Raw genomic sequence first — 26,324 nt, 5'->3', positions numbered from 1 at the left:
CTTGGAGTCCATGTACAAAGATCCCTGAAAGTTGCCACCCAGGTTGATAGTGCTGTTCAGAGGACATAAGGTGTGTTAGGTTTTATTGATAGAGGAATTGAGTTCTGGAGCAGTGATGTCATGCTGCAACTGTACAAAACAGTAGTGTGGCCTCACTTGGAATACTGTCTACAGTTCTGGTTGCCCATTATAGGAAGGATGTGGAAGCACTGGAAAAGGTGCAGAGAAGATTTACCAGGATGTTGCCTGGTCTGTAGCGAAGGTCTTATGAGCAAAGGCTGAAGGACCTGGGTCTGTTCTCATTGGAGAGAAGGCGGCTAAGAGGGGATTTAATAGAGATGAACAAGGTGATCAGAGGATTAGATAGGGTTGACAGTGAGAGTCTTTTTCCGAGGATGATGACATCAACTTGTACAAGGGGGCATAACTGCAAAGTGAGGGGTGGTAGATTTCAGACAGGTGTCAGATGCAGGTTCTTTACTCAGAGTGGTAACGGCATACTATGCCCTGCCTGCCAATGTAATTAACTCAGCCACATTAGGGGCATTTACACAGTCCTTGGATGGGTGATGATGTGATAGTGTAGGGGGGTGGGCTTAGATTAATTCACAGGTCGGCGCAACATCGAGGGCTGCAGGGCCTGTTCTGCGCGGAATTGTTCTCTGTTCTATGTGCAACATGTCTCACCTCCTGTCTCACAATGCCTGTCCACCATCTAAAAGATCCAAGTCAGCAAAATTATGGAATACTCTCTACTTGTCTACATAAGTGTAGCTCCATTCTGAGGATTGCCACATTGGTGTGATAGAGAGGCTCAAGTGTTTCATTGTATTGCTCTCAGGATCAATCAGGAGTTTTCAACTCCATGACAATAAGGTCGGAGGGGAGGAATCAGACAAAATGCAAAGCAAAACTTAGTCCTCAAAGGTGCTCCAAGCAAAAGGTGAAATCAACAGCTGCAACGGCAGTTGAAGTCTGCAGCTGTAGGGAGATCCCTAGTTGTCAAGGTTTCCTTGCCACTGGAAGTCAATCTTTCTTTTGACAAGAACTGTGTATTTGCAGATATGCAACAGCATTTCCGCATGAAAAGATATTCCACACTGGGTTTCTATATGGAGAAAATCAAACTCAATTTCAGAACCTGGAGTGGATAATGAGAAAAGCATTCATCCAAAATGAAGAACTGCCCTTGTTGCCTATGAACCCAGGCACTCCAGCATTGATATTGCTGCCCTGCAGGAAACTCAGAGCTGGCAAAGGGTAGCTGAGGGATGAAGGTGGTGGTTATACCTTCTGCAGACAAAAACTCTAACATTAACCCCAGGGCCCATGGAATTGGATTCACTATCAAGAACAAACTTGTCAACCAACTTTTGGAGCTCCCTGTTGACATCAGCAATTGCCTCATAATACCTCTCACCATCTATAATTTGCCAAAAACTAGCAGGCAACAATCATGAGAACCTATGCTTCAACCCTTCACGCCTTGGATTAGTCTGAGGAAGGCTTCTTCTCCACTTTGGATACCATACTCACCAACATCATGATGATAAAATCACCCTCCTTTGGGACTTCAATGCTAGGGTTGGCAAAGATGCCCAACTCTAGAAAGGAACCAGTGGAAAATGAAGAATCAAGAATGCAACTCCCATAGATTCTCCTGCTCACCAAATGTGCAGAACACCACGTGGTGTTCAACACACTGTTCTCTCAAAAAGATAAGTTGAAGGCTTCCTTGAGGCATCCACAATCAAAGCACATGATCAACTCAGTCATTGTTCAATCCCGAAACCAAAGGGATATCTTCTTTATCAAACCAATGAACAATGCAGCCAACTGCTGGACAAACTACTGGCTCATTCACTCCTCAATGTCCGTCAAATGCCATGAGAAGCAGCTGAAGATGCACAAATACTTCAGAAAAAAGCTCGATGATGATCGACTTCAAGACCAGCAAACTTTCAACAATGCCTTCACCAAAATCTCCAAAGAGTTCTTTTCATGGAGTGGAGAAACTCTGCAGAAAGCTGAAGAGAGCCATCATCTCACTCTGTGAATAAGCCATTGGCTGCAAGACCAGGAAACACAAGAATGGCTAATCGAGAATTACCAATTATCGAAGACCTCATCAAAGGCCGAGTTAGAAACAAGAACAAGGGAAATAGAGAACCAGTGGAGAACTGAAAAAGCCAATGAACTGCATGACACCCACGGTCTCACTGCCACCAAGGCAATATAAACTTAACTCAACATCCTTGGCTTCAAACTAGTGCACAATAAAGATAGAACCCTTTGGAGAGAAAGAAAACATGAGCCTCCACGAAAGAAAACTTCAAAGAATTCCTAAACCAATTGTAAATGAGGACATCTTTCAGGAAATCCCCCAACTTCCCATCAAATCCTATTTATTGTGGCAGAAATTAAAGCTGCCGAGACACATGAAGAACAGGAAAGCAATACAATCTAACAGCTTTCTCTTAATAATCAGTACCAATGGAACAAGGAATCTACTTTGGCAGTGATTTAAAGAGAATCATTTATGGCACAGGAGATCTATCCAGTCCATGCAGCTTACCACAGCGCAATGCAGTCCAACTCCCCCAGGGAATCCCCAAAGCTCTACAACTTTATGTCCCCAGTTGTTCATCCAACACTCTCTTCAAATCATTGTTTTTGCATCCAACACATTAGGGACAGCAACTTCCAGGTTGTTACCACTTGCTAAAAAAGGTTCCTCCAAATGTCCTCCTGCACATCTTGTCCAAAATCTTAAGTCAGTTTCCCTTTGGACCAAGCTATTGGAATCATATCTAACCCTGCTATAATCTTGTACATTTTTATCGAATCTCCCTTATTATCCTTTGTTCCAAAAGAATCAAGCCTATCCAGCCTAACTTTGTAACTAAAAACTCTCTATGTCCCTGGAATCATTCTGGTAAAATCTCCTCAATACTCTCTCAAGGACCTTGAGGTCTTTCCAAAGATGCTTTAATCAAAACGGAACATAATGCTTAATAAAGCTGTCGATTAGGCACCAACCAAGACTCAGCATATCTCATTTCCTTTTATATTCAATATCTCTACTGATGAAGCCTAAGCTTTGCTGACCACTCTAAACCTTCCTGCCTGCCACCTTCAAAGGTAGATGCTCATACACTTCCATGTTCCTCTGTGCCTGTACAATCTTTAAAATTTTGCTAAGTGTTACAACACGGAGGCAGATAGCTGAACCAAATCAGCCTTTCTATCTGTGTATTCACAGCACAGTCAAATTAAAACCTTCAAACACCCTCACAATTGATTTTAATGCTTCCTAAACAGACTCTGAATAACCAATTCCAACAGTGGTTTGTATTTTAATGAAAAGAAAACTTGGCAATTTCTTAGCAATATTGTAACTTCAGCCAAACAAAATTAAACAAGGCAATCTAACTGGTCTTTGTTATAAGCCCAAACGTCTTTATTTTTAGCCCCTTTCATATAAAAGGCAGACAAAAAAAAACACAGTTAAGGGATAAAAGAAAATAATGAACCTGGCACAGAATGGCCAGCCAGTACTTAAGTGACTTTCACAATGCATTGTTCCACAGGGACAGATGACAGCTTCTTGGTTGACCTTTTCATGAAAATGTCAATCAGGGTCACCTTTTCAGTTCACTCAATTGCAAAGTCAGAAATCACACAACACCAGGTTATAGTCCAACAGGTTCATTTGAAATCACAAACTTTCAGAGCACTGCTCCTTCATCAGGAGAAGTGACTTCACTTAATGAAGGAGCAGCACTCTGAAAGCTTGTGACTTCAAATAAACCTGTTGGCCTATAACCTGGTGTCACATGACTTCTGACTTAGTACACCCCAGTTCAACAGTGGTAGCTCCACCTCACAGATAAGAGTAGGAATACTTATAACTTAATTTTCTATTTTATGAACTTCCAAGAGCTGATAGGGAGGTTAATCACGGAACTTTCAAATATTCATGTTGTAGCATCAATCGACACATTCCATATCACAAAAAACACAGTCCAAAACCAAAACAAACTCTGACCCTATCCTGACAGACTGACAGTCTCTTCTAGAGGTCCTTGTTACCATTTCTTTCTAGATTTACTGCAACCAATTCCCAAGTACCCATCTTGATAAGACAGAGGTGCTTCAATTATCCGAACGACACAGGCGGGGAGTATCTTTTTCAGATAATTGAATGCCGGATAACACAATTTTAGCCAAGCATCTGGAGCTTGTGAACTTGCCAGATAATCCAAAATTCAGATAATCGAAGTTCCTCTGTAGTCAACTTCTGCTGTTTAAACACAATGCTCTTCCTTGGTGATGAAACATCAGCAGAAACTTTTGATCGGGAACTAATCTGCAATTAACTTCCAGGCCTAGCCTCACAAATAAACATAAGTTTATTTGGTCTATTTTCCTTTCAACACAAGCTGATACCTCCTACAGTCTGAAGTTCACCTTTATCTCAGTTCTCAGCTCCAAAACAAAGCTGATGAAAGAATAGAATAAAAACAAAGAAATATTAGCAAGTATTCTAACACATGTCCATATCAGGCAACACCTATTCATCAATTCATTTGATTAGACTTCAAGTCTTTATTTAAATATGAAAAATAAGTCCAAAACAACCGAGAGATGCGAATTGTCACCCTTACCATCAAAATGGCATTCAATTAAATATGGCAACAAGATGCCAAGCAATATAGATATTAATTGGCAGTCAAAACAGGCTATTGAGTTGCTATTGAAGGAAAATTAAACTGTTTGTGCAGTCTAGGATATGGCTGCATGTATTCTTGACAAAATTCTCTCAACCCAACCGTGTGCAGCTACTTCAATAATAAGTTGGAGTGCTCAGTGTTCCATTCTACTCAAAAACTTACCAATAAAGCTGCAGCACAACGTTGCAAATAGCAGCTACGGACATCACCTAGACATGGGCTGAATTTTCAGGTAATTTTCAAGTTATAAAAGTCGAGACATCAACAACCCCAACTAGAGAAAAATAAACAAACCACTTTCTTAACTTAGTGAAGCCAGCACCACCAATTACTCCCTTAACTTCTTGGGAGGGTGTTGATACTATCACAAGACCACTTAAATCACGAGGTCTCCAGGGAGCAGTAGAGCCTGTCGGGATTCGCGAGTATACAGTTTAAATTTCTTTTAGTCAGTTTTTCTTCAGGTCCCGGACGCAGTCAGAGAGGTCACGAGGTCCCATATTTGGGTGGTTGCTTTATCTGAAACACTACTCAGTAGTGTCTCCCAACCATCCTCCTCCTCCTCTAACCAAACGTTCTATGCGTCGAATGGTAAGGTGACATGCGTTTTCTTTATTGTTTCATTTGTTTTTTTTCCAGTAGTCTATTTGAGAATATAGAATAGCGCGAATGGAGGTTAGGGTAGGTGAATGTTCCTCCTGCAGTATGGTGTCCCTGCTGACCTCATTTGTGGGAAGTGCACCCACCTCCAGCTCCTCGAGAACTGTGTTAGGATATTGGAGCTGGAGCTGGAAGAAGTTTGGATCATTCAGGAGGTGAAGGGGGTTATTGAGAGAAGTTACAGGGAGGTAGTTACTCCACAGCCACGTGAAGAAGGTTGATGGGTTACCGTCAGGGGTAGGAAAGGGAACCGACAGGCAGTACAGGGATCTCCTGTGGTGGTTCCCCTCAACAACAAATGTACCATCTGGATACTATTTGTGGGGGTGGGGAACTTACCAGGGGTAAGCAATGTGGCACAGGTCTCTGGCGCAGAGTTGTTCAGAGGGGAAGGGGGAAGAGGAGCAGAGCTTCAGTCTTGGGGACTCCATAGTTCGGGGGACAGCTCAGAGGTTTTGTAGGAACAAGAGAGACTCACGATTGGTGTGGTGCCATGGTTAGTGATATCACTGATCGTGTTTTCGAGATCCTTGAGGGGGAGGGGCAGCAGTCCCAAGTCGTGGTCCACATAGTCACCAACGACATAGGTAGGAAGAAAGGTGGTGATCTAAGGTTGAAATTCAGGGAGCTAGGGTGGAAGCTTAGAGTTAGAACCAAGAGAGTTTTTATCTCTGGTTTGTTGCCCGTGCCACGTGCTAGTGAAATGAGGAACAGGGACAGAGCGGAACTGAACAAGTGGCTGCAGGAATGGTGCACGAGGGAGAGTTTTGGATTCTTGGATAATCGGAGCTCTTTCTGGGGAAGGTGGGACCTCTACAAACAGGATGGTCTTCACCTGAACCAAAGGGGAACCAATATCCTGGGGGGGGAATTTGCTAATGCTTTTCGGGGAATGGAAACCTGAATTGTAGTTCCAGTGTAGAGGAGGTTGAGGATAGTGAGATCAGGGATAGGTTTACAAGGTCGCATGAGGACACCAGCAATCAGGATGTTGGTTTGAAGTGTGTGTACTGCAATGCCAGGAGCATTCGGAATAAGGTGGGTGAACTTGCAGCATGGGTTGGTATCTGGGATTTCAATGTATTGGCCATTTCAGAGGCATGGCTAGAGGAGGGACAGGAAAGGTTCTTGCAGATTCCGGGAATTAGATGTTTCAGCAGGAACAGAGAAGATGGTAAAAGAGGCAGGTATATGGCATTGTTAATCAAGGGTACGGTGGCATTGTTAATCAAGGGCACGGTGGCACAGTGGTTAGCACTGTTGCCTCGCAGCGCCAGAGACCCGGGTTCAATTCCCGCCTCAGGCGACTGACTGTGTGGAGTTTGCACGTTCTCCCCGTGTCTGCGTAGGTTTCCTCCGGGTGCTCCGGTTTCCTCCCACAGTTCAAAGATGTGCAGGGCCAGGTGAATTGGCCATGCTAAATTGCCCGTAGTGTTAGGTAAGGGGTAAATGTGGGGGTATGGGTGGGTTCGCTTCGGCGGGTCGGTGTGGACTTGTTGGGCCGAAGGGCCTGTATACACACTGTAATGTAATGTAATGTAATGTAATGTAATCTAATCTAATCTAATCTAATCTAGAGCAGCTGAGATAACGTTTGAGGACTCATCGACTGAGGTAGTTTGGGTTGAGGTTAGAAACAGGAAAGGGGAGGTCACCCTGTTGGGAGTTTTATCTCAGCCTCCAAATTGTTCCAGAGATGTAGAGGAAAGGATAGCAAAGATGATTCTCGATAGGAGTGAGAATAACAGGGTTGTTGTTATGGGGAACTTCCCCAATATTGACTGGGAATACTATAGTTCAAGTAGTTTAGAAGGGTCAGTTTTTGTTTAATGTGTGCAGAAGGGTTTCTGACAGTATGTAGACAGGCCAACAAGGGGCAATGCCATATTGGATTTGGTACTGGGGAATGAACCCAGCCAGGTGTTAGATTGGAGGTAGGTGAGCACTTTGTCGATAGTGACCATAATGGGCAGGGAAAGGTATATACTGCAGGGAAAGAGTTATAACTGGGGGAAAGGCAATTATGATGCGATTAGGCAAGATTTAGAATGCATGGGATGGGGAAGGAAACTGCATGTGATGGACACTCTGAAATGTGGAGCTTACTCAAATAACAGCTACTGCAATTCCTTGTTAAGTACATACTTATCAGGCATGGATGTAGTTGTCGAGAGTTTACAAAAAGGTTGAAGCTCTTGTCAAGAAGAAGAACAAGGATTATGTGAGGATGAGGCGTGAAGGCTTAATTCAGAGTCTTGAGAGTTATAAGTTAGCCAGAAAAGATCTGAAGAGAGTGCTAAGAGGAGTCAGGAGGGGACACGAGAAGATACAACATGCAAAACTAATATCATTTATAAAATACTGTGCAAGAACTGTAACTGGACAAACTGGCAGAAACCTAGCCACCAGGATACATGAACATTAGCTAGCCACAAAACCACATGACCCTCTCTCACGAGTATCCTTACACACAGATAAGGAAGGACACCACTTCGACTGGGACAACACATCCATCCTAGTATAAGCCAGAGACAGGCACGAGAATTTCTAGAAGCATGGCATTCCAACCAGAACTCTATCTACAAACACATTGACTTGGACCCCATTTACCACCCCCTGAGAAAAAGAACAGGAAATGACATCACCATAGGAAATAACATCACCAACCCAAGGAACCCCAAACATAAATAGAAAGCAGGAAACACGAGCAGTGCTTCATCCGGAGGCTCACTGAAGATGTTACCTAGTATGGTGACGAAACATCTGAAAATGAACTTTCTAGCTCAGCGAGCAAACCCACATCCAGAACCCCAACCTCAGCTACACATCTTCTCAAAACTCGCTAAGATAGGATTTATAATCATCTGGAAAGGAATAATTTGATTACGGATAGTCAACATGGTTTTGTATAGGGTAGATTATGCCTCATTAACCTTATTGAGTTCTTCGAGAAGTGACAAAACTGGTGGATGAAGATAAGGCGGTTGATGTAGTATATATGGACTTTAGTAAGGCATTTGGTAAGGTTCCGCACGCTAGGCTATTGCACAAAATAAGGAGTTTCAGGATTGAAGGCGATTTAGCGGTTTGGATTAGAAATTGGCTGGCTGAAAGAAGACAGAAGGTGATGGTTAATGGGAAATGTTCATCCTGGAGCTCAGTTAGCAGTGATGCAACACAAGGATCTGTTTTGGGGTCACTGCTGTTTGTCATTTTTATAAATAATCTGGATGTGGGCGTAGAAGGATAGGTTAGTAATTTTGCAGATGACATGAAGGTAGGCAGAGTTGTGGATGGTGCTGAAGGATTTTATGGGTTACAGAGGACATAGATAAGATGCAGAGCTGGGGTGAGAAGTGGCAAATGGAGTTTAATGAGGAAAAGTGAGAGGCAGTTCACTTCGGAAGAAGTAACAGCAATGCAGAGTACTGAGCTAATGGTAAAATTCTTAGCAGTGTAGATGATCAAAGAGATCTCCGTGTCCAGGTGCATAAAGTTGTTACCCAGGTTGATAGGGTTGTTAATAAGTCATATATGGTATGTTGGCGTTTATTGGTAGGGAGATTAAGTTTCAGAGCCACGAGATCATCCTTCAGCTGTACAAGACACTGGTAAGACTACACCTGGAGTATTGCGTGCAGTTCTGGTCACCGCATTATAGGAAGGATATGGAAGCTTTGGAAAGGGTTCAGAGGAGATTTACGAGAATGTTGTCTGGTATGGAAGGAAGGTCTTACGAGGAAAGGCTGAGATAACTGAGGCTGTTTTCATTGGAGAGAAGGTTGAGAGGCGACTTAATTGAGACATATAAGATAATCAGAGGGTTACATAGGGTGGACAGTGAGAGCCTTTTTCCTCAGATGGTGATGCTGACATGAAGGGACATAGCTTTCAATTGAGGGGTGATAGATTTAGGACAGATATTAGGGGTAGTTTCTTTACTCAGTAGTAGGGGGTGGAACGGCCTGCCTGCAATAGTAATAGGCTCGCTTATGTTAACAGCCTTTAAACAGGCTTTGGACATACATATGGATAATAATGGAAGGGTGTAGGTTCGATGGGCATCAGATTAATTTCACAGGTCGGCGCAACATTGAGGGGCAAAGGGCCTGTACTGCACTGTAACGTTCTATGCTCTACATACATGAGGATGCGTCTGGTCAGGTTTGAGATTTTCTGCCAATGGTCTTCATGGGATTAAACAAGCTGATTCTTGGGCACACACGGCAGGACATCCCATTAGGTCGCAAGCTCCAGAGTGCAAGATTTGTTTTCTTTTATCCAAAGTCAGATTGCCTCGTTAAGATGCTGAGACTGAAAGCATAATGGAGCTTAACGGACAACTTGTAACCATCCTCAGCAATTGGTAACAGGTTTCTCAGCCATTAATGTCAATACTGCAGTATTTCATGGAGAGCTTCAGAGTGTCTCTGAAGTGCATTCTTCGTCACCCCCTAGAACACTGGCCATTAGAAATTCGAGCACATCGGTCCTCTGTTTTCAGTGCCTTAGGCAATGTTCAGTCAGTCAGTCATTATTATAGGATTTTCTCTGAATGGTTCTGGATCTTACTTCAAAAGAATGCTAGCATTTATATGCTGATCTTCCCACTCGATCCAGAGGATACAATAGAGGCTCTGTCTGAACTTGAATGTTGCCAAAATCTGATCAGCAAAATATTCCACCTCCCACATCCTGAAGGACGAACTCTGGAATATTCTGAGCACTCCCTGTACCTTGGTAGTCAGCTGCAGAACCAAATTTTTAAAGCCAGAGATCATCTGATTTCTAGAAGATTTGTCTGAAAAATGTACTGAAAAAAATTAAAGATTTTATCAAAATAATTCACTAAAAACTGCAAAAGTATTCAAGTTTTCTGTAAAGTGCAGGAATACTTTCTACTGTGTACTGAACTGTTATCAACAGGAAAAATGACCTTTGTATTGCAGGCATGAAGAATTGAACTGGTTAGTATTCCACATAACACTTAGTAGTAGTTTGGTATTTATGTGTCATAGCTGAATAAAGCAAAAATGTTGTTGTCTGTGAAAAAAGTAAAGGGAAAATTGAGAGAACTCCACAAACTCTCCTTCCAGCAGGCTTTTGGTTAATTACAGCTTGGACAACTTGTTCCTCAATCACTGAAGCATCCATCCAAAGTGAAACCTCAATTTAACACCTCATGAAAAGGCTACAGCTCCAACAATGCTGCATTCTCCCAATACTGTGCCATCCAGATGATGAATTTAAGTCTAGAAGCCGTATTTTTTGATTCAGAAGTCACAACAATCCTAAACTTAAGTTATCCACAATATAATTTCAATAAGATTGCTTGCCAAACCTTTAGACTTCCATGATTTTACATCCAAGGAAGAAAGCAGCTTGTTCAAAAAAAAACAAATTCATGATTGCCGGCTGTAACATGAATAAGTAAAATGACTTGGTAGCCAAAATTTTAGTTATTGTAAAGAAAAGCATCCGATCCCCTTCCCAGATTGCACTTCTCCAATATGTGCCAGTATTTGTTCGTTGCCAGGATTTTTGTGTTTGATGAATTTGTGCAGTTCACACAATGATATATCAGGTTAAATGCAAACAAAGCTGCCTTTATATTAATATAAACTCAGAAAAACTTCCCGTTTCATTTCCTGAACAAAACATCCTCTTGGAGGGTTGCTTTGTGCAAGACTATTTATGGAAATGTTTGATGGTGTAGACTCTGAAACAGTAAAGACAAATTGATGAGCAAAACTAGTCTGAACTGAATTTGATGCAAAAGAACCTGGGTCCTTTGTTACCGTCTCAATAATACTGACAAACACATCTGCCTAAAAAATGTTCTTTCTGCAGTTACGTATGCTCATTATTTTGAAATAGCATGCCCGGTAAAAAGATTGATGCCATATACAATTCAAATTATATTGAAGTACAATAAAACAAAGTCTTAATTTCACTTACTGATTCAGAAGAAGATTTGGATCCGAAAGGACATAGCTATATATTTATACTTTGAAAAACATTTGGACCATTGGAAGTGAATTATATAGTTAGCACTAGATTAATATGGACATAGAGGTAATCAGTGGATAAATGCAATTCTTTTCTGTTTTTCAGAACCCTTGGCTCTTCTCGAAGCTTACTAAGCCAAACTACTGTAGCAACAGTTAACCTGGATCTAAGTCTATCTGTACCTTCACCAAAGCATAGTGCATCATCCACGAGAAGTCGATTGAGTAGTGTAAAAAGCAGATCTTCTAGCAGCCACAGCCAGAAGAGCCAATAACTGATTCCAAAGTTGAGAAGTTATGATTTACCAAGAGATTTTAAATTAAGTGCGATACAAAGATTATAGTGGTGCATTTTCAATATCCTATGCACAGAATTGAATATTATACTTCAAAAGTCCAGAGTGTGCATTAGAACTATAGTAACGTGTAGTATGCTTAGAGATTTAAAATAAATGTTCAAAACTGGTTTTCAATTTTACTTCATAGCAACAATTCTTAATCCATTACAACTTGACTTAAAAGGAGGGAATGTTTAACCAGAGGCTAGTTAGCATAACATCTGACATTGTAATACACCTTTGGCATTTTCCCAAAGAACATAACAGCATAGCATTCAGAAATATATACGATCAAGCACAGTCATCACAGCTTCATGAAGGGGAAATTATGCCTGACAACTTTACTAAACTTCTTTGAGGGGGGAACTAGCAGGATTGGTAAAGTGCAAGCAATGGATTGAAGATATTTGGATTTTCAGATGGTGTTTGATAAGCTACAACACATTACATAAGTTAAGAGTCCATTGCGTTGGAAGTAATATATTAGAAGATTGACTAACTAAAAGAAGACAAGGGGAGCATTTTCAGAAATGGAAACCTGCCACTAGTGGAGTGCCACAGGGATCTTGTTTACAATACAAGTTAATGGATGAGGAAAGTGAATGTAAAATGGCCAAGTTTGTTGATGACAAAAATTGGTGGAAAGGCAATTGGTGAAGATGACACCAAGAGTTCACAAAGGGATATAGACAAATTAAATTAGATAGCTAAAACAGGGCAGGCGGAATAACGTGGTAAAATGTGAGGTTATGTATTTGGAAAGAGCAGCTGAATACGATTTAAATGGAGAAAGACTGCAGAAAGCGACAAAAGGAATCCTAGTGTACGAATCACAAAAAGCTAGCATCCAAACTCAGTGGGCAATAGGGAAGCCAAATGGAATGTTAGCCTGTATTTCAAAAGGAACAGAGTAGAAAAATAGGGAGGTTTTGCTTAACAAAAAATAGCATTAGAATATAGTAAACTGTTTTGGGCTCCTTATCCAAAGAAAGGTATACTAAAAATGCAGGCAGTCCTGAAGTTCACTAGGCTAATATCAGGGATTGGAGGGACTGTCTTATGAGGAGAAACTGAGTAGTTTAGGCTGGAACTCATTGGAATTTAGAAGGACGAGAGGCAACCTCATGAGACATACAAGCTTTTTAAGGGATTTCACAGGATAGATGCGGAGAGTTTGTTTCCCTTTGTGGGAGTTGACCAGAGACATAATCTCAGAATAAGGGCTCACACATTTATGACAGGGAAGAGGAATTTCTTCTGAAGGTATTGAATGTGTGGAATTCTTTACCCCAGAGGGCGGTCGAGGTGGTGCTGTTAAGTATATTCACAGCTGAGATCGACAGATTTTTAATCAGTAAAGGAATCAAGGGTATGTGGAAAAGGCAGGAATGATGAGTTAGAGACCATCAGATCAGCTGCGATGTAATTGAATGGTAGAGCAGGCTCAATAACCTACTTCTGCTCTTTCATCTTATGGTCTTATTCTTTTCTATTTTAGAAACCAATTCATTATCAATTAATAGTTATAAACTACCCTACAACAGGAAATAGCAAATCAATTGTATGATCACAAATATACTTTCAAAGGAAGATTTGGGGTATAATTGCAACTTACAATTAGTTTGTGAGCTGGATTTATGGAGGGATTAGTCCAGAAATTCCTTTCAATGCTCCTACTATTATAACCCAAGTATGAATGATTCACAAAGGGGACTCAAGTTTCAAAGAACATGATCTCCGAAGAGAAACGTATATTACAAATGATATATCATAGCTTGTGGAAACCTGAAATAAACTGATATTTTCTTGGTAACACGATTACAAACTTTATGTGGAAGGTTAATCTACTGTCATATGGTACTGCAAAGATGGAATCCTACTCCTTCTGAGTCCACTCAGAACTATCCCCAGCCTATGGTGATGGGTGGTGATAAAAAACAGGGAAAAAAAAATCTCCTCCCAATTCCTCTTGAGTTGATCCTTCTGGAAAACCAAAAATTAACTTCAGAGGAGGACAGAATTATCAGTTGTAGTGTCCCTCTGCTGACCGGCATACCTCCATTTACTATTTAGACTAGCATGCAGTGTGGCCACTTGCATGAAATATCAAGTAGAAACAGTTCCTTTAGAAATAAATCCAAGTGAAGAATCATTACCTTCAGGTGAGAATACGCATGAACTGGAACAGCAAAGCCAGACTTGCAACCTTTGTTTACATGTAGTTTTGTAAATGCAGAAAGACAAAATTTGTGGAAAGGTTAATCTGATGAGTTTTTATCACATAGTTCAAGACCACATTGAGTTTGTCTTCTCCTTAACCAGTCTATAGAGAACGCAAAGTCGAGACTTACACTTCAAACTATTTGTTGTACATTAAACTAAATACTCCTAAACATAGTTATCATAGACATACCAGGCTCTGACTTATTAGTTACATCAAAGAAAGACTAATCTGTCTTCTTGGTATATTCATTTTGATGTTGAATCTGGTTTGGTGCAGAGTTCCAGACGATAAACAGGAGTAGGTCATTTAGCCTTTCAAGCCTGTTACATCTGACTAAACTGATTTCTTACCTAGCCTAATGTTTCCTCTGTCTTCATTCATGAGTATTTTAACTTTTAATTTCATCTCCGCATTGTTCTCTCTGAACCACTTGTCAGGAATCCAGCCCCCATCAATCTAGTTTAGATCCACCACAACAAATCATCCCATGAGGATGTTAATCTCATTTTGATACAATCCCTCCAAATTTGTACAGGTTCACCTCCCCAAGAATGGTCCCAGTCTTTGCACCCACCCTCCTGCACCATCTTTCCAGTCACACTTTGATCTGTTTTATACTTCCACTCCTACACTGTGTAGCACAGAGAGTAATTTGGAGAATGGTAATTTTGAAGTCACTCGTAAGATTCCCTAATTACCTGCTGTCAGGTTCCCTTTGCCTGGCAGTGCCAGTTACCTCTGTGCCAGCACCACCTTAATGTGTAGAGTGACGAAATCCTGGAATGTGATATTCATGAATCGCTCAGCCTCGTGAATACATCGTAATGACCCCAGCTACTGATCATGATCGAACCAAAGATTAGGCTGCTCCAGCTGGAGACACCTCCTGCAAACGGTCAAACTGCTTGGGGTATCTAGGATTAGAATAGAATAGAATTCCTACAGTGTGGAAGTCAGCCATTCAGTCCATCAAGTTCACACTGCCCCTCCAAAGAACATCCCACCCAGACCCACTCCTTTCTTATCCCTGTAACCCTGCATTTTCCAAGGCTAATCCACCTAGCCTGCACAACCCTACACACTAAGAGGCAATTTAGCACATCCAATCCACCAAAACCATAGCATCCAGAAGAAACCCAAGCAGACATGGGCAGAATGTGCAAACTCCAAACAAACAGTTGCACGAGGCTGGAATTGAACCCAGGCCTCTGCCGTTGTGTTACCCACTAAGCCACCATGCTGAAAGGCACTAATTCAGTCATCCAAACTGCAGAGCCACCAGTAAGTTCACACTGGAGAGAGACCATTCATCTGCTCTGTCTGGGGGAAAGGATTCACTTAGTCAGCAGGTCTACGAACACCAGCGAGTACACACTGGGGGGAATGCCATTCGCTTGCTCGATGTGGAGGAAGGGATTCACTTGGTTACTCCGATTATTAATACACCTTGAATGCACAAATAACCACAATTGAAGGATTTGCTGTTAACCACACCAAGGGATGAACTGCAATCATTTGGCTGTTTGTACTGATGTTAATAAAGTCTGCTCTACTAACGGTGCTGATATTGTAGATAATTAGTTTTGAAGTTTAAACTATTAATCTATATAACATTTTTAAGCTTACGTATGGACTTAAAGTAATATCCAGTCACATGTCTACTTGCTGTCCTGTGATATCAACATTGATTTTGTTGAATCAATAAATCCTCCACTGTCTGTCTGCTCTAATGACCTCTCTGCTGTTGCTGTTCCATTAAGCCTCATTGCCACCACTCCCAAGGCCCACACAAGCATGCCACTGGTCTGTCTTATTTCATATGACTATTACCCTGCTGTGGTAAAAGCTGGACACTGTCTTTGTACTGCGAAATCATCACATTGTGTAGATTCCTTCAAGCATTCCTACCCAGCCCTGTCTGTAATTAATCAAACTCTTCCACTTCTCACTTCTTTCAAATTCCCACCTCTCAACTTCATTATTGACTGTTGTTCTCAAAGGTTATTAGTTTTGGAATCAACATTTTATAAAATAGACTGAGAACAGAAATACTGTTGGAGCAAATTTCTGCAGATGCTGGAATCTGTACTGAAAATAAAAAAATTCTGGAGATCTCAGTGGGTCCAGCAACATCGATGAAGAGAAAGCAAGCTAGCTTTGAGTCCACATGACTCATCAGAGCTGAAGATCTGATGACGGGTCATCGAGACTCGAAATGTTAGCAAAGGAACACTGTTGTCTTTCTTGTATCCTCCCTCATGTCCAAAACTTAATTAAAACTAGTTTCACGTTTGAACTTTTAAGCATTCCCATTCAATAATTTCAAAATTTAGTTTTGATAATTGAACACAGGCAAAAACACATATACTACCCTTCTCTCATCTTATCTCATACACAAACCAAGTGTCTTAATAAAAAGTACTCAACTAAACTTTCAAACAATTATATGAAGTAGAACTACAACACAGAAAAATATGAAAAAAGATGCATTTTAGAAAATTAAACTCCGTACATTTTGTGATGAAAGTTCTTGGTGAAGGATCCAGGGCAAGCAGGGACAAGGTAGGACTAATAAATTAAACTGCATTTATTTTAATGGGGCCTAACAGGGAAGGCAGATGAATTCAGGGCATGGTTAGGAACATGGGACTGGGATATCATAGCAATTACAGAAACATGGCTCAGGGATGGGCAGGACTGGCAGCTTAATGTTCCAGGATACAAATGCTACAGAAAGGATAGGTAGGAAGGCAAGAGAGGAGGGGGAAGTGGCATTTTTGAAAAGGGATAGCATTACAGCTGTGCTGAGGGAGGATATTCCCGAAAATACATCCAGGGAAGTTATTTGGGTGGAACTGAGAAATAAGAAAGGGATGATCACCTTACTGGGATTGTATTATAGACCCCCTAATAGTCAGAGGGAAATTGAGAAACAAACTTGTAAGGAGATCTCAGCTATCTGTAAGAATAATAGGGTGCCTATGGTAGGGGATTTTAACTTTCCAAACAGAGACTGCGACTGCCATAGTGTTAAAGGTTCAGATGGAGAGGAATTTATTAAGTGCGTACAAGACAATTTTCTGATTCAGTATGTGGATGTACCTACTAGAGAAGGTGCAAAACTTGACCTACTCTTGGGAAATATGGCAAGGCAGGTGACTGAGGTGTCAGTGGGGGAGCACTTTGGGGTCAGCAATCATAATTCTATTAGTTTTAAAATAGTGATGGAAAACGGTTAAAGGTGGATAAATCCCCAGGACCTGATCAGCTGTACCCAATAACTCTGTGGGAAGCTAGAGTAGTGATTGCTGCACCTCTTGCTGAGATATTTGTATCATCGTTAGTCACAGGTGAGGTGACGGAAGACTCGAGGTTGGCAAACGGTGTGCTACTGTTTAAGAAGGGCGGTAAAGACAAGCCAGCGAACTATAGACCGGTGAGCCTGATCTGGGTGGTGGGCAAGTTGTTGGAGGGAATCCTGAGGGACAGGATGTACATGTATTTGGAAAAGCAAGGACTGATTAGGGATAGTCATCATGGCTTTGTGCATGGGAAAATCATGTCTCACAAACTTGATTGAGTTTTTTGAAGAAGTAACAAAGAAGATTGATAAGGGCAGAGCAGTATATGTGATCTATATGGACTTCAGTAAGGCGTTCGACAAGGTTCTCCATGGGAGACTGATTAGCAAGGTTAGATCTCATGGAATACAGGGAGAACTAGCCATTTGGATACAGAACTGGCTCAAAGGTAGAAGATAGAGGGTGGTGGTGGAGGGTTGGTTTTCAGACTGGAGGCCTGTGACCATTGGAGTGCCACAAGGATCGGTGCTGGGCCCTCTACTTTTTGTCATTTACATAAATGATTTGGATGCGAGCGTAAGAGGTACAGTTAGTAAGTTTGCAGATGACACCAAAATTGGAGGTGTAGTGAACAGCGAAGAGGGTTACCTCAGATTACAACAGGATCTTGACCAGATGGGCCAATGGGCTGAGAAGTGGCAGATGGAGTTTAATTCAGATAAATGCGAGGTGCTGCATTTTGGGAAAGCAAATCTTAGCAGGACTTATACACTTAATGGTAAGGTCCTAGGGAATGTTGCTGAACAAAGAAACCTTGGAACACAGGTTCATAGCTCCTTGAAAATGGAGTCACAGGTAGATATGATAGTGAAGGCGGCGTTTGGTATGCTTTCTTTTATTGAGTATTGAGTACAGGAGTTGGGAGGTCATGTTGCGGCTATACAGAACATTGGTTAGGCCACTGCTGGAATATTGCGTGCAATTCTGGTCTCCTTTCTATCGGAAAGATGTTGTGAAACTTGAAAGGGTTCAGAAAAGATTTACAAGGATGTTGGCAGGGTTGGAGGATTTGAGCTATGGGGAGAGGCTGAACAGGCTGGGGCTGTTTTTCCTGGAACGTCGGAGGCTGAGGGGTGACCTTATGGAGGTTTACAAAATTATGAGGGGCATGGATAGGGTAAATAGGCAAAATCTTTTCCCTGGGGTCGGGGAGTCCAGAACTAGAGGGCATAGGTTTAGGGAGAGAGGAGAAATATATAAAAGAGACCCAAGGGACAACGTTTTCACGCAGAAGGTGGTACTGGTATGGAATGAGCAGCCAGAGGAAGTGGTGGAGGCTGGTACAATTGCTACATTGAAGAGGCATTTGGATGGGTATATGAATAGGAAAGGGTTTGGAGGGATATGGGCTGGGTGCTGGCAAGTGGGACTAGATTGGGTTGGGATATCTGGTCTGCATAAATGGGTTGGACCGAAAGGTCTGTTTCCATGCTGTACATCTCTATGTCTCTATGACTCTAATATTGTTGGGAGGCTGTGTTTCTAAAGTAGACAGAACCAAAAATAGCTTTAAGTTTGGTTTTTAACTCCATGTTGTGCTAACATGTTACAAAACAATTTTAGTTGATTTAAAAAAGTAAACTTATAATTTTACAGCAGATAGAGGTCCTTCGATCCATCATTTTCACATGCATCCTCAAGCACCTATGTATTCTCATTCCATTTTCCGGGACTTGGCTTACCTTATGAAAGATTGAAAAAATTGAGCATGTACTCATTGGAATTTAGAAGATAGGTGATCTTACTGTAATATACAAGATCCTGAATGGACAAGATATGTAGATACTATCGATGGATGTTTTTCCTTGTCGAGTATTCCAGAAATAGAGGGCAATTTAGGAACAATACAGCTTGCTCTTAAAATGGAGGAAAAATATTTTGAGGGTCATTTGTGTGTGGAATTGTCTTCATATTACTAGCCAGCGTTCTCTCTGTTATCTGTATCTATTACCTTTTTAGTCATTTTTTGCTGGTTCTTAAGGTATATTCAAGCCTTTGACCAACCATTAGTTTTTGCAGATTTGTATAGTTTTTCTTCCTGTCACCTGCCACTTCAACACACCTTGGCCAACATCTCTGCCTCAGGCTTGCTGCTGTACTCCAGCGAAGCTTAGCGTAAGCTGGAAGAACACCATCTCATTTTCAACTTGGGGATGCTGCAGCCTTCCAGGCTTGATATTGAGTTCAATAATTTTAGGGCCTGAATTAAAAGCCATTGATTCTCCCAAGCTGACCTTTACCCATTCTTTTGTCTGCTCAATTATTTTATTCTGTCTCTGGGCTTCATCTCCATCTATCGTTTACTCCTTCCACACTCCCCTCCCCACCTCCCCCCCCCCCCCCCCCCCCCCCCCACACCCCATTTTCAACACATACACCAACTTTTCCCTAGCTAATATTAGTTCTGAAAAAGGATCACTGGACCCAAAACATTAACTTTGCTTTCTCTCCACAGATGCTGCCAAACCTGCTCATTTTTCCAGCAATTTCTGTTTTTGTCTCCTACACGCATCTTTGAGCCATGCATTCATCTCTTTAATCTTATTTACTCCATGCCAATTTGCTCATGGCTCAGGTAATAATCCAGAGATTATTTTGAAGGCTTTGCTTTTTATTTTACCTTGCTTATATTCCCCAAGCTCATTCCTGGTTATGTCATTACGTCAATAACAATTCGGTCCTCCACCTCCCACTGCAGGCTCCTCTCCAATTCACAGTAGATGTCCTGAACCCTGGTACCACAATCAACATTGCCTTCAGGACTCTCATTCTTGGCTACAAAGCACCATACCTTTCTCCCCGAATATATTGCTCCTTACCATAAACTACATTCCCTATTAACTTCATCCCCTGTCATAATACCATGGTTCAAGAACCTTGAACAGCTTGTTAAACACTTGCAAGAGTTGATGCTCCTCCATTTCTATCTTCACAGTGTCCGTACCTGTCTGACTCTCAGTCACACCCTCCTGTTCTTGACTAAAGATGACATCAGGACAACTGGTGGTACTATCTCTGGAACTAAGCATTCAGATAGTTTCTCCCTTCCCTGAAGAAGTGTCTGAAGTTCAGCCTCCAGCTTGTCAACTCCGAGACAAAGTTTCTTAAGCTGAAGAAACTTACTCTAAATTAGATTGCTGTGAATCACACTAATGTCCACAAACTTTCATATATTTACAGCTGCAGTAATACATCACCTGCTCTACCATCTTCACTGCATTTAATTTAGCTAAGTTTAGATAATAACACTCAATGATTATCTGCAGTTACATCAAGTGCCTTATTTAGTTCAGCTATAAATTTAAAACATACTTATACCTTGCCCAGTAACAATTCAAACTACTGGTTCACTTTACCAAACAAAAAAGTATAACTCACCATTTACTCATTTATCTGCCCAAGTGATTCATGCTTCCAGGCTTCAGCTCTCACATCCTGTTGCTGGCCTCTGGTTCCCTCTCTAGGCTTACTCTATTTGTGTAACGCAACAGCATTCTCTTCCTCACTGCACCAAGATTACACTCGGTATCTGGCTGAACTTACGACAAGCTGCTTTCTTCATGATTGCATGGTATGTCAGAGGTCTTTAAGTTAATTAAATGATCTGAAATTTTGGATATGGCAAAAATATTTCCATTTGTGGGCAAGACCAGAACTAGCGATCTTGGTATTAAGATGATGATTAATGATCTATCAGGAAATTCAGGAGAAACATCTTTATCCAGAGACTGGGTTGAACGTGGAACCTGCTACTGCAAGGATTGGTTAAAAAGAATAACACAGATATATTCAGGTAGGTGCAGGGGAGAAAGGAGCAGAAGGAAATCTCGGAGTTCAGGTGGAAGGGATGAAGAAGATCACGTTGCAGAAACACCAGCATGGGATTGATGGGATGAATGGCCTGTTTGTATTACAACTACCTGGTAAACACTGATCACATTCTGGCTCATTATGAAAAAAAATTGTAAAAATGTTATTCGGTTTGCAATCACCAGTAATATCACAACTGAAAAACAGTGAAGTGAATTTCTACGGCTAACAAGGAACATAGAAAAAAATAGTCCTTGTGTTCTTTGGCACGATTATTTATTTCAATGTTACTGGTTTTATTACGTACTTCAAAATATTCCAAATGACAATACCATGGTATACATCATTCAAGTGGTCCTAAAAATCAAGATACTAATGAACAGCAAATGAAAGACAAATAGACATTTTAATCATTTATTTTATATGGTTGTTGTTATTAGCACATATTAAGTGTTACTTTGATTTAACACTCCATTTTGGCAAGTAAAGTTTTAACAATGGCAGAGTATGGTCTGCATCTCAAGACTGTTATAATTTAATACAATAAAGTTAATCCACCCAAAGTGAAGTATGACATTGCAGGGCAATGAAAAAAACACCTGTAACTTAATGATAAATTATGACTGATATATTTTGAAGTATATGTACGAATACAAGGTTTAGTAATTTTAAGGTATTTACTTAACAGAATCCAGCATAACAGTTTCATGTTACAGTGCGTTACAGGTGTAAAATCATAATCAAAACTGGTGGCATGTCACTAGAAAATGACAAAACATGTTTAAGACATCAGCCTTTTTTAAATTTCCTCTCCCTTTTCTGTCAACTCCCTTTTCATTCATCCCAGCATAGATAGCCCAACCATGATGGAGATTTTTCCATCCCATGTTTTTGCAGAGTGAACTGAACACAAATAAGTAATAGACTTTAAAAGTGCATCATGCCAATTATTCCAATCTGAATTACACACAGTACAATTACAATTTCGCACTACCCAATTCTAAAAAATAAGCAGTAACAGATATACATGTATGTTACCTACCTTCCTTTCATAGCCTAGAATATCACCCACCTTATCCCCACAAAAATTGATTTGTCACCTGGCTTCTTGAATTTCAAGGGAATTCCCAGTACAGCTTGCATTTGGATAATGTTTAATAATCTTATATAAAATATCACAGCTGCAGTTGACTTGCCATAATTGCTGCTCATCTCTTGCACTTTACATCCCCCACATATGCCAGTCATTGCATAATAGCTACATTTTAACAATACCCTGTACTAACCTGAGAACTCAATTCAACACAAACAATAGCACATTTAAAATCAATTGAAAAGGAAAGCATGCAGATAATTAGAACAAATACTAACCTTTTCCTAATGATCACTGCAATAGCTGACAACATAAATATGTAAAGAAATTATTAAGCAACTTAAAGAATACATAATGGACTAAGAAAACACAATGAATGAGAAAACATATGTATGCAATGCAAAGGATTCAAATACTTCATGCTTTATGTAAGATCTTAAAAACTAGGTGGATTTATAATTCCTACTTTTATTAAAACATATCCAATCTTCTTTCTTACATAAGGATAACAGACAATGGACTTATGAAATATTTTTCACAATGGCAACTTATTTGTTTTTCTGTTTACATTTCCCGCTGTGTTCTTTCCCTTTCTCAAACTCTGCAATCTGATTGAATATTTCCAGCAGATTTTGTGGCATATTTTTCACTGCCTTTCCTGGAGTAGAATTATGATTAACAGTATTAACATTGGAATTCTCCCTTTTGTTATCCCTGTAATGTCTACTTTCACTTGCACCTTTCCAGTCTTTGTAGCTAGTTCCACCTTCATGTACATAGTCCTGTCTACCATCTCCACTTGTTCCAAAATCATGTCTTTTATCTTTACTTTTAGAATTACTTAACCAGGAATTGTTCCTTTCATGGTGGTTGTCAGCTGACAAATGTGAATATTCTAACCCTGAACATCCACAATCATTCCTATTGTTTTTATCATACGTTTTCCTCCCATATTCATTTCCAAACTCACCTTGTTGAACCCATTTCCCAAGTTTGTCTTGCTCATTTGATATTTTTTCACACAATTCTCTGCCTTTATCTGTTTTGTGCCATTTATCATATTGGCTACAACTATCATGAGTTTGTGAACGATATAAAGAATCTCTGCTTTCTTCAGACCTACCTCCAAGATGATCTAAAACTTCAATTGATGATGAAGAAATTGAACAGCACCTTCTTTTCTCCATGAAGTCTGAACAGTGGTCTACTGACCTGTCATTTTGCTCCAGCAACTTTGCCACTTCCTGTTTCTGATTCAGAAAGGAAGCTGAAGTGTCAGCTGGAGGAGTATACCATTCCTTCTTATTGCTATAAGAATGATGATTTTTCTCATCACATGAACTCTTACTTAAGTGCCTCTTCAGACTGCGTGAGGAATCCGAACATTTTCTTCGTCGCTTCTTTGTTGATCTGTGTTTCCTAAAACGTTCAGGTGAGGATGAAGAAGCAGACCAAGAAGATTCTGATGAATTATTTGAAGATGAAGAAGTTGACCTTTTTCTTCTTTTCTTCATTCTTGAAAGAAATATACAGGTTATAAAATTGCTGTCTTTAAAATGCAATGTTAAGATCAAGATTAATTTTCATTCAATATATGTTACTGTTTCAAAGATAGAAAATACTTTCATTAGATAAAAGAAAGTAGTATTAAAAAAAAGTAGCTGCTACTAAACTGAGATGATGTTCACCAAACAAGTTGGACTTTCGAAGAATTGTATCATTTCTGTAATGCGGAACCATGTAAGATAGACTTCAAGATGGGCAAGACCTGGTTAAAAAAGAGTCACCTCCAACAAATCTGAAAGCCAAGCCACCATCGGTAAAATTGATAATTCTACAATTATTCAACGTATCGTGATATACAGGAAATAATCAACATAATTTCATTTCTGGGATACAGAAAACAAAGAAGATTCACTAGTCCCCCAAAAAAGGAGAAAGATATCCAATTTTGTTCATTTCCTGCAAGATCAAATATGCACGAAGGACAGAAAATATATTGTAAAGCTGGTTTGAAAAAAAAGTCTAGGATACTGCAGTCTGGAGCTAAATAGGTTTAGAAACACAAAGAATAGGTTAAGAGACAGAAGAACAAACAGCAAACTGAATTATTCCGATTTCCCTCCTTCTAAACTAAACTTGTAGAAGCACTTTGGAATTCAAATTCTTGGAAGACGACCAAACAAAGGTTTAAGAATTTCTGAACTACAGCAGTATCTGCTCCAACACCCAATCTTTTCATTGCAGCCATGTGGTCACTTCTGTAAATATTTATAATTTAACCCCACAAAATACATCTACCAGTTATCGCAATTATCTGAGTTACTAAATTGAAATTGAAATGTCGGTATTTTGTAGATTTTAAACCCCACCTTTACTGATCCAGCAAGGTGACAGTTTACCTCAATTTCCCGCATGGCATCACACAACTGCACTTCTGGTCTGTTGAGAAAATTACCTCTTTTCTTCTTTTAACAGCTTACGCAATTTCTCTGCACTTGACACCTCGACTTTTTTCTCTTCTCTAGTTTCCTTTTCTTTCTTTTCAATTGATTTCTTTTATACACAGACATCAGGAAATTACGGCAAAAATTACATTGCGTTTTCAGTCAGCAACACCATTGATCACGTTTTTATCCAGAAAACCATGTGGCATGAGCAATTTTAAAAGATTAAAAAAAGTTTATCATGTTTAGAATCAAAAAACAAATGCATGTTGTGTAAAATTTGGTTACGTTTTGTCAATAATCGGGAACACAAGAAATGGTAAAAAGATGATTGATTTCAATTAAAGTGGTGGCAATATCAGAAAAAAATTAAATTAGAAGGCAGAGAGATCAGGACAAATCGTGGATAAGGAGACAGCAGTATGTCAGGATTATTTTTCAACAGAAAAAAAACAAAACAGCATATTAGCATGTATAGCCAAAACAGAAACATAGAGACGACCAATTTGGTAAATCCAAAAGAAACGGAAATAATAAACACAAGGTTGGAATAACAAAATTTAATTAAAATAGCAAAGCAACAGAATTATTGGATATTCACAAATTTAGTTAAGACCAATTCAAACAAAGGTTTTGTACAATTTATCAAAAGATATGTTTTTTTTGAAACCGTCAAAGTCACCATGCATTACCAGTTGTTCCCCAATGACCAAAGTACAAACCAGGATTGTGCAACAGAATCCAGTTCAGATCAGGTGTGGTATGTAATGAATTTCAGCAGCCGAGGCCCCAAAAAGGAGATGCATATAAAAACAAAACAAGAAAGAAAAAAAAGTCAGTAATGCAAGAAATTTCTTACTGAGCATATAGTAAACAGAAAGCAGGTCATATAAAATAAAAGTGCTATTCAGCTATAACCGCCAATAATGTTCACAGAAATGCTGACAATAGTGCAAACTATAGTATTCAGTTTATGTTCTTTGATTTCATTGAAATTAAATACTTTTTAAAAATCATGCACATTAAACGTAATATTCAAGAGGAGGAAGTTATGTGCAAGTAGCAATACAGAGGCCTCACAACATTCAAGGAACAGTAGCATACCAATCTTGAAACTCATTGTTAACAAACAAAAACTAGAAATACAATTTTGAAAAGGGAATTTTTAAATAGATCATTTCACAATTTTGCAAGATACTTGTACTTTAAGAAATATGATGTGTATCTATAACGGCACAGGCATTAAATTGGAAATTCTACAACATGAGATCTCAATTTTATAAACCTGACTGGTTCAGCCTTCAATTAACTTCTGAAAAAAAATACATTCAATAGATTTTTAGATGCATTCAAGATGAAAACTTGTGAATTTCAAGACAAAGTATAAAACCTGCTTTAATGCGAGATGTTGAGTAATTCTTAAACTAATCTGAACTCTGGCATAGATTATATTAATCATAATTGATCACACTTCTCCCAAAGTAAAATACCACTTTTTTGATTTCTTTCAGTTAGTCCACCTCATTCTACCAAGAGTAAGTAGGCATTTCAGACTCAGGCCATGCATTTTACCCAATGACCAGGGTTAATTTTCACCACTTGTGAAACAGCAATCCAAATTTTATAAAGGTCAGGATTGTCAATTTCGA

The 26,324-nt window shown here is 39.9% G+C and overlaps 2 protein-coding genes across 4 annotated transcripts in view; one reads left to right on the top strand and one right to left on the bottom strand.

Moving 5' to 3' along the window:
* ccdc39 (coiled-coil domain 39 molecular ruler complex subunit) overlaps positions 1–11,728 on the top strand; it is a 132,925-nt gene extending 121,197 nt beyond the window's left edge. The window contains exon 20 of the mRNA XM_087993528.1: positions 11,508–11,728. Within this exon, the coding sequence (XP_087849654.1) occupies positions 11,508–11,676 (169 nt within the window). The 3' untranslated portion in view covers positions 11,677–11,728. The remainder of the gene's footprint in view (positions 1–11,507) is intronic.
* Positions 11,729–21,535: 9,807 nt separating this feature from the next.
* Positions 21,536–26,324, bottom strand: part of ttc14 (tetratricopeptide repeat domain 14) — a 61,690-nt gene continuing 56,901 nt past the window's right edge. For 2 of the 3 annotated variants that reach the window (XM_043702365.2, XM_043702367.2), the window contains 2 exons: positions 24,687–24,784; positions 22,389–23,743 (listed from right to left, as the gene is read on the bottom strand). In XM_043702365.2, the coding sequence (XP_043558300.2) occupies positions 22,777–23,743; positions 24,687–24,784 (1,065 nt within the window). In that variant the 3' untranslated portion in view covers positions 22,389–22,776. Of the gene's footprint in view, positions 23,744–24,686; positions 24,785–26,324 lie in introns of all 3 variants that reach the window. The other variant, XM_087993527.1, reaches the window with a different exon arrangement.

This window comes from Chiloscyllium plagiosum, unplaced genomic scaffold (assembly GCF_037043375.1).
Source record: "Chiloscyllium plagiosum isolate Xiang-an unplaced genomic scaffold, Cpla_swu_hap1 HiC_scaffold_13, whole genome shotgun sequence".
Lineage (NCBI taxonomy): Eukaryota > Metazoa > Chordata > Chondrichthyes > Orectolobiformes > Hemiscylliidae > Chiloscyllium > Chiloscyllium plagiosum.
The sequence above is the reverse complement of the archived record's forward strand: the minus strand, read 5'-3'. Positions and strand labels throughout refer to the sequence as shown.